The sequence below is a fragment of the Beta vulgaris genome, chromosome 6 (assembly GCF_026745355.1).
Source record: "Beta vulgaris subsp. vulgaris cultivar EL10 chromosome 6, EL10.2, whole genome shotgun sequence".
In the NCBI taxonomy this organism is placed as follows: domain Eukaryota; kingdom Viridiplantae; phylum Streptophyta; class Magnoliopsida; order Caryophyllales; family Amaranthaceae; genus Beta; species Beta vulgaris.
The window spans coordinates 55,185,255-55,195,228 of record NC_079207.1 but is presented as its reverse complement, the minus strand read 5'-3'; the positions used below and the strand labels follow the sequence as shown (position 1 = coordinate 55,195,228).

The 9,974-nt window shown below is 31.2% G+C and overlaps 1 protein-coding gene across 1 annotated transcript; it reads left to right on the top strand.

Annotated features, from left to right (window-relative positions):
* Positions 1 to 6,412: 6,412 nt before the first annotated feature.
* Positions 6,413 to 8,159, top strand: LOC125494019 (uncharacterized). The gene is made up of 3 exons (XM_048637520.2): positions 6,413 to 6,597; positions 7,838 to 7,928; positions 8,030 to 8,159. The coding sequence occupies exons 1-3, from the start codon at positions 6,441 to 6,443 to the stop codon at positions 8,157 to 8,159; spliced, it is 378 nt and encodes a 125-aa protein (XP_048493477.2). The 5' UTR covers positions 6,413 to 6,440.
* Positions 8,160 to 9,974: the final 1,815 nt, after the last annotated feature.

Below are 9,974 nucleotides of genomic sequence, written 5' to 3'. Positions count from 1 at the left end.
CAGCCCTAGATATATATTAACGATGCAACAAATGCAAAAATACTCTTGAAATGCCAAAAATAATTGTCATATCCGCTGTATTATAATTTCCAAAACTAATTAAATTAAGAACAAAATCCTAATTAACGAACATTAATGTACTTCATCAAACCAACTAATAAATAAATATTTGTTTTAGTACCATAAATACTTCTAATAAGTACATATAGATCATTTTCCTTCTAACCACCAAGTACTGCATCACTATATATATAGCTAGCTAAATTTGGCCGATAATGTGTATAGTGGGACATCTACGTTTGATCTCCTCTAGTTGGTTCATTATTCATCTAAAAGTTCAAACATTGTAATAGTTAGTAAACGTACACCATCAACAACACAAAAAGGCTAGTCATGTATAGTGACTCCTTTGATTTATTTCTGTACGTATTATAAGTCCTGCGATGGACGATTAACCTCCTCCAAATTGAAATTTATAAACCTTGCTCTAAGAAGTTTCCACAGGTCAAAAATTCTAATTGAAGAGCTGGCACCAAGACTTTGTTCACATATTGGTTTTAAAACAAAATTTCAGAGCTTACTGAATAATAATTATAGAAATTTCAAAACTGAGATTCTTAAGACCGTCAAACAACAGATTAAGCTCATATATTATACATTCTCGAGATTTCCTAGGATCTAGAGGCAGAATTCAATCACAACTCACTCATCAAATGCTAAACTACAAAAGCCAAGCACTTGCAATTTCAAAGTCATGACTAAATTCTGAACAGAACTAGGATGCATCATAAATCAGGTGGGAATACACAATAAACTGAAGGAAATTACAAATAGAATTGAAAGTGCTTATTTAAGGGCTGAAGCATTCTCATAACCCAAAATTTTTGGTTAACATCACAACTAATTTACCACAGTGATTTGTAACACAGCAAGTCTAACTTTCTAAGACAAACAATCGAAAAAAGTCAAACCTTAAAATAAATTATTGCATGTTCATTCTAAATACATAATGAAAATATCTTTGACTATTTAGTGTTCTACATAAAAATATAGTTTTAACGTAAAACAAAATTAGAATATGATGTGAATAATTTGATCAAAATTTACAAATCAAAAGTAGTGAGACACGATTCTAAGAGTCCTATGTAAATTTTAAAAGCGCTTCTATGTAGAATTACCTTTGTTACTAGTCATGTATAACAATCTTATACTATCAATTTTTAGCATTATGTTTATGCAATTGTAAAGATCTCAACAAGATATCATCACAAATTCACCATAAAGCAGTCGACTAATGTCTAATCTTAATGCTACTTGTATAGATATTCATGGTCAATTACTGAGATCTGTAAAACAATTTGTATCCTTTTTGGTATGAGTGACTTCGATTATCTGCTTTTGATGGCAATTGGAAGCTTCACAATTGAGAAAGTGAAAGAGCTTTGTGCCAACAGGGATAAAGTCCTTGAACAAATTAAGCGGCTGAAAAAAGAAACTAAGAGGTCCCTATGGTGGAGGGATCTTGGTGTTCTTGATAAGGCACTTGAGGTAAGTCTCACCTACTGGAATTTGTTGTATATATTGAAGTTACAGGATATTTAACTTAATTCTTATTTATTCTTTGCAGGATAAGGACAAGAGAGAGGAAGATGAGGCCAATGAGTGTATGACGAGAGTCGCAGCTTCTGCCCAAAAAGCTAAAAAGCCACGCAAGATTAACAGGAATGTGACCAAAGCCAAACATGTCAATGATACACTCAATTCATCCACTGTGGCTGTAATGGAAATAGGTAGCATAATCTATCATAAAATGTTTGCATTAATTCCATTCCTTACTTCCTAAAAATTAATAAATTGCATTATTTGTTAGTAATTGATTTTCTTGTCTTCAACAAGAATGGAATTTGATGCACCAAAACATGCAGATGCTAAAGTAGTCAAAGACATCTCAGATGATGATATCATATTCCATAGGCTTAGTTCATATATATGTTCTAGAAAAATAAGACCTAAGAATGGTACATCACGATCTAACAGTTGCGGGTCATTAGAAAAATGCCCATTTGAGTCACTAGTTGGATGTTGATCTCTAGATGCATCCCTTGGTATTGTACCAATTGAAAAATCATGAATCACAAGATCTACTCCTGGATTAGCGGCTTGAATTTGAGAAAGAATGATAGATGCCATGCTTGGTGCTAGTTTTTGCACCAATTGAGTCTTCATACTTTGTAAAACCTCCTGTGGAAATAGGAAACCGGAACTTTTATCCTTTTTTTCAATTCAGTCTTCGTTACACCTCTAACAGACTTGTTTTTAAAAGCGTTTATCAAAAGCTAATCATAATTATTAAGTTAATTATTTTCCGGATACTCTTATTTCATTTGAGTTGGAGTATGAATTATATTGCCGTGTTTGCAATGTATTTATTTAATTAATTTTATGAGATTATTATTATCACTATTATTATTATTTTATATTTTGTGTTTTTTCCAGTTAGTTGAGTGGTATTTTACAAATTAGAAAACCATATTCGGTGTCATTGTCGAACCATCCGACCCTTCTATTACTTTTGTCGGTCAATGTGGTAAAACCCCCCCTAGTTATTTTGTCGACATTTTTCACTCAAATCAAACCCTCACTCTTTCTCCCTCTTGCCATTCTTCTGCTCGAAGAAACCCCAAACACCCTGACCCCATAAACCCTGACCCCATAAATCCTCTCCTCCCGTAAAATCACCATTCGCATCTCTTTCTTCATGTGTTGCTGCTGAAGCTCGCCAGTGTTCCCCAAGCTCACCGGAGCTTGTCGCCTGCCGCCGCTACAACTCTCTGTTTTCTATCTCTCTTCTCCGTTTTCTTTAGCGCGAAGCGGTTGTGGCGTTGCAGTGTTGTTGTTGTTGCCACCGCGTGTGCGCTACAGGCTGTCGTGGCTCGACACCACTTTTCTCTCTCCTCTGCCGCTCGTCGGTTCCTGTCGCTGTGCAGAAGCTTTGAAACCCCCTTAAGCCCTCTGTCCTTGATCTTCGCTGCTCGCTTTGTTGTCCTGCCGTCGTGGCTATGGTCTTGGCACCATGAGATGGTGGTGTTACCGTTGTCGGTACTAACCCTTCATAATTCCATCTTAAATTGGGTTATGTAATATTTAGAGTTTAGAATTTTGGCTAATATATCTACTATGAAATTATAGCTAATTGAATTATGTTGTGAAGGTGATTGTTGATGTGATCTTGTTGATGTTAATATGGTGTTGATTGTTGTTGTTCTTCTATTATGTTGTTATGTTGTTGCTATGTAGTAGTGGTTGTTGTTGTATGGTCAGGAATCTACAAATGGTATTATGTGATGAATTAGGTTGCTTTCACTATGCTTAGTTAGGTCGCTAATATGCAAGTATTAGTTAATAATGCGGGATTATGTGAAAGGCTCACTTATTATTCAATTAGAATTTGGTTTATGGTTCTTGAAAGTTTATTGAGTTTAAGAATGGATATTATTCATGTAGTTGAGTCAAGTATTATCATAATAAGGTGAAATAGTTTCTATAGTAATGAGTGAATCAAGTTAAGTTTCTTTATTTGAGATTATGGTAATTTAGTATTATTGTTGTAAAGGGATTATATGGAGCTCTAGGTTGAATTATCATTACTTTATGCTTTAAGTGATGGTTGTTGAGTGTGTTTCGCTAGCAGCTCGGAAGAGCGGGCTGTTACAACACCTCTTCCGTAAAGGTGTACACGACATTTGCATACATGATCTTGTATGACTTCAGAGTAATGATCCTGAGCATTACCATCTTCTCCATTTTCACTTTGTAAAGCATCCATCTTGGCCTATTCAAAGAAGATTAAGTTATTACATATACTAAGTTAAGGCTGAAAATATGCAAATAAATAACATGCATTATAATTAGTGGAAAAAAACGGAAGGGATGCGGTCAAAACAGCTTAAGGGTTGCGTTTTTGGCCAGCAACCCTTCACAATGAAGGGTTGCAGGTTACGCCCAAAAACGCGGCCCTTCCATATTGGAAGGGCTGCGGTTTTGGGCCTTAACCGCAGCCCTTCATTGTACAAAGGGTTGCGGTTTTTGCTAAAGTCCGCAACCCTTCTCACCCAAATTTTTTTTTTTGTTTTTTCATTTTATAGTTCGAAATATATCCAAAAACACTTACCGAGTATATATTGTTTTTATTTGAGCATCACGAAATTATAAAGAACATTACAAAATATAAATTCATGAAATGAAATCAACAAGATCTGGATAAAAAGATCATCAATTACAATGCTAAACCATTCACTCTCATATTATTCTTCAAATCAAAACAAACAAATGAAAACATAAACTGCATATCTTCAACATTATTCTCAAATTTCATACATCGATGCAGTAATTCTTCAAGTAAAACACACCAAAAATTACATGAACCAACCATAAAACGACAAAAAAAAAAAAAACAAAAATTCAAAAAAAGAATACAAAAAATATATCAACAAAATCAGATCTAAGATATGCAGAAGAAGAAGATGCGTTGTTGCGTCGTTGCTATGGTGCTGCTGCCACGTTCTTGTTTGCGGATTGAATTAACATTTCAGATTTCATCCAACAAAAGAGGGAAATTAGAACAATAAAGAGTAGTTACTAGTTTAACACTAACCTTGTACAAAAATCCCCAATATGAGAGCTAAAAAACTTAAACGTAATTGCAGGTAAAGGAGTTGAGTAAAAATGGAAACTTACCATTAAAATTCCCTCCTTATATAGTCTGATAGTGCATTCTCATTCACCTCAATGTTTTTATGTGAAAACAAGCATCCTACTCGCACCAAGTGATACATGAGATGAGACCATCTTACACAAGTTTTAGTTATTATGTACTACTGTACTAAATCTATATATATATTTAAAGTAGGATCCTTGAGGCCACATGTCGTTCTGTTATCGATTTCAATCCTACGTGGCATGACGTGGCATGCTCCTTTGATCAGTATTTTTTTCGAGCTCAATGAGGGTGTCCACGTGTCACACGGTTCAAAGAATATGTAATTGGCGTCAATCAAGGATTTAAATTGATATGTGATCTACATAATTAAGGAAACAATAACGTAATGTGTGTCAAGCAAGTTGCACGTGAAAATTAGGAAAAAAAAAAATATCAATCACGATCTTAATTGAGAGATTTTCGCATAAATTATGGAATCAATTAAGGAAATCTGAATATGAATAACAGTATTATGGAAACAAAAAAATATCGAATCAATTTGGAATAAATCATGGTTGTAATTGATAATCAACCAACAATCCATGCTAATATAAGGAAACAATTTTACATTTCTATAAAAAAAAAATATAATTTAAAATGGTAATTATACTCGGCCATATGTAGTATAAATATCCATGATTCTTTGGCTTTGTCTCACCACACCACACCAATCCATAACTTCCGTATTTTTACAATTAGAGTAGAGTCCAAATGGCGTTTTTAGGATGGTCATGGCACACTATAAAACAGTTTGTTCGATTTTTTTTCATGCGTTTTTATGAGATTATCTTCACAAAAATACTACATAGAAACCAATCTAATAACCATAAACGTGATATGTCCGTAATTGAAGATGTAATTCATGAAGTCCCATGTGAAAATCAATGCGCCTCAAATGAAGATACATGGCATCCGAAATTGGCACATTCTAATTTTTTTGATGTTGATGCAATGGTGTTAACACTATTTCGTTCGGGTCGTCTTTTGAGTCATAAGGTATCAAAAGAATTCACGCATGATATATGTTATGATTCGCCTATATGGGATACTATTGAAGACGTTACTTCATCAAAACCTCGGTTTAGGGTACACTTGGATTGTGATAACATGATGTTGTACTACCTACACACTGTTCCTCCAAGGATTCATAAAGTGTGCGATGAGTGTTTCGAAGAATTGAATTTGGTCGACGGAGATCTTCTTCAATTAAGTAGAAATAAAACTTTATTATATTATTGTGCAAGGACTATTTAGCAATTTTTTTACATACTCTTTTATATTAATGTAGTATGTTAATTCTATTAGTTGAATTACAAAATAAGTCCAATTAGAGTTGTATTTTTTTTTTATTCTTAACATAAATATATACGTGTTTAATACATGTATGTTAATTCTCTTGTGATAACATTAATGTAGTCAATATATAAAAAAAAAAACTCATGGTTGGTGATTAATACATGTAATAAATTCAAGCTTTTAAATACCAACCAATGCATGCAAGCCATTAAATATTATCTACCACCTAATGCATGCAATACATTAAATGATAAATTTTTTGCCTATATAATAGATTGCAAAAATCCGGTTTTTTCAACCCCTTTGCTTCCGATCCATCAAAATCGGTTTTTAAAAATCAAGCTAATTATCCTTCAAATTTCTCAAAAACAACTTATTTCATTAAATGGATCCTAGAGTTGCAAAACATGTCAATGATATTAACGAGTCTATGTATGAATTTTTTGAAGCATGGTCTGCCATTGATGAGGAGATTTCGAAATCTCTAAAAGCACTAGAGAAATTAGATGATGAAGATGAAGTGGAAACCATGGGTTATGTTGGTATGATTATCTCCTTTCGTAATAAGATTGAACTTGCAACAATAGAAGCAAAGGAAAGAGTTCAGTGTTTGGATTCCCTAATAAATGATTAATGTACTTAAACGTGTTCAACGATTGGGGATGAAAAGCTGAGGTTATGTCTTCAAGAAAAAAAAGTATTCAAGTTTAGGTGGTGTTATTCAAGTTTATCTCATGTATTATTTTGCATTTCCGTATTAACTATGTATTCCATATCTCTTTTTATTTTTTGATGTCATGAATTTTGTTTATTACAGCAAAAGTCTTGCATTACATGACTAAATTAATTAAGTGAAATTTCATAGTAATTAATTTTAAATATGTACTATGTGTATCTCTTTAGTTATCATTGTCTTTAATTAAGTTCAATAAAGAAAAAGAAATTATCACGATTTTTTTTTTCGGATCTATAAATAAAACGTGACTACAAATTAAAATCTAACGTAATCAGTTTTTATATTACGATCTAACAATGAACATATCTTATTACCTTTTTCCGGATCTTATTATCTTTTAACAATAAAGAAAAAGAAATTATCAAGATTTTGATTTGATTTACCTTTTTAATATAATTATTCGTTACCAAACATAAGCATTAAAACACTAATTACGAACATTTATATTTGGCAAGTTTGAAACGCAATATTCCAGTGATTTTTTTTTTTTGATTGAATCCGAAATTAAGTGATTTCAATCAACACATACTTTTTTCTTATATATATTGAACATACAAAAAAGTTGTTTTATTCTCTTTTGTGAAATGGATCCTCATGTGAATAAGGTGCGAAAAAATGAGTTAACACTATTAAATTCTTTGATGAGGCAAGTTCGCGTTCAAAATAAGGAAATAGGTATATATATATATATACTCCATATTATTATTTCCACACGTATTTTTTAAAACCTTACTTTTTTACATTCTGTTAAAACATTGTAGCCTAAATAAATCCTTCTTCGATTTTTTATCACATTTAGTTCTAAAACAAAAAAAAAAATGTTACATGAAGCCCTAAGTAAATAAGAAATCGTTTCATTGTAGGTTAAATAAATCAATTTTCGTTTTTTCGATTTTTTATCACAGTATAGCAATTTTCGCCTCTTTGTTCTGTTTGATTTTTTCTTTATTTTTGTCCACGTTTAGTATTATTAGTATCATAAATTTATATGCATGTCAAATAGACAATATTCGTAAATGTGTAATTCTAAAAAAATGACATGTTAGGTGTTGTTGGAGTACTCATCTATATGGGACGTGTTCAATCAAAAATTAATCAACAAAGCAAAAAACAATATATCATACTAATTGACAAGAGGTAATTTTATAATTTCGTGATTTATATTACATGTAATTGTAGTTATTTTCTTTTTTCTTGCCATAATTAATATATTGATTCATTGTTTCTACTTATATCAGTTATACTGCTATGAAACTATGTGTTGTCGACAATTTTTTTGACCATTTACAACAATTAAGTTCTGACCTATTACAAGACGCTGTGGTTGTTTTAGCAAGAGGATTGGTTTTGAAAAATGAACGACGGTAAGCATGAAAATTGTATTATTTAGGTAACATATGTTCAAATTCTGTATTTGAATTATTTGTATTTTTACTACATTTCATAGGCATTTATTTGCAATCTGTTGAAAACACACAAATCATGATCAATCCTAGGACAAAGATTGCAAGCAAACTAAAACAGTGGTAAGCTACTATGTATACTTACATGCGATTTGATCATTTTTTCAACCATGCGCAACTTAACGTGTTCTCTTAAATACATGTTTTGATTGGGTTAATTAGGTTTCGTAACGATCAATTTGTCCGACACAAGACACTATGGATAAATAAGACTTCTCTTCCGCTCAATAGATTACTATGCATCTCGAATTCAATGCGTTTATCCATTTCTGAGTTTCACAAATACAACGGAGTATGTCGTATCTGATATTTACTTTATAATATCTTAAATTCGTTCGTTTATATTTATATAGATATGTAAATTAAATTCATTTTTCATTGTAGGGATGCAAGTGTAGGGTTGTTGGGAGAATAGATGATATTATAAAGTAAATAGTTCGAATTCCATTCATGCATATCAAAATAAAGGATATAAGTGGGTCATTAAGTGTTGGACTATCTCACAAGCAAATATGTTTTATATTACAAATGTCCACTCTTGATCTACCAAAACGAACTGAAGAGGTATGTATGTTAATATTATAATCTTCTATGATACAACTACAACTTTGTAATATAAATTTCGCATTATCGCTAATGATTGTTTTTTGTAGGTTAAATACATGGACAACATACGGACCAAACTGTTCTCTCATATTGGAGATGCATATGTTTTCGTACTTGAAGCGACATTGCTATGTTTTAAATCTAAAGTTCATAAAGTTGTGGATGTTACACACGTTTACTGGGCGGAAGAGTGTGCTTATCAATTTACTTGCAAGTTGCCTACTTATAGCAACAAATGGATCACAAAATATAAATTTTTATATTTTATTTGTTATTTAATTTTCTTAGTTACAAAGTGTTTCAATTATAATGTAAGTTTACTACTTTTTGTTATGCGTTATTAATTATATAATTCGAGCACTTTGTTTATGTCTTAAATCATAATAGAATGAAAAGTTAATACCAATAAAGCATCATATCTATATATATATATGTAATCGTATTTATATATTCCATTATAAATTTGATTTATTACCAAACACTTAAAATAATAAACTAAATTAGTGCAATAATTAATATTGGACGTATATATAAAACAACCATATACAATTATTAGTCACGTTCTTAATAAAAAAAAATAGTAACTGGCGTCAATTTTGTAATTGAATTTAGAAAAAATTTCCTATATTACATAGTGCACTAATTGGGTAGTTTTATATTTGACAGTTACGAAATTTGGTAGGTGTTGCCAATAAGTAGTGACTTTCCATTTTGTCAAATATTATTGCCAAAAGACACAACCATTTATAATAATGTAATATATATAATATATATACAGATTTATATATTCCGGTTAGAAAATTGATACATTACCAAACGTTTACATTAATACTGCCGCCTGTTTTTTACAAAAAATAAAAACCGATTTTGAATTTTTTTTTTTATGAATTTCCTAATAATCTATATTATTAAAATAGCATTAATTGGCATATACATAGATATTTGGCAGTTACGAAATGTTGCTATGATTAGATTTTAATTTCTGACTTTCCATTGTCTCAAATATTATTCCCAAAAGACACATCTTTTCATTTTCTCTAAGCATGCCTTTTTTATGAATGTTATATATATATATCTAAATATACATGCATAGTTTTTACATTCATTTAACCAA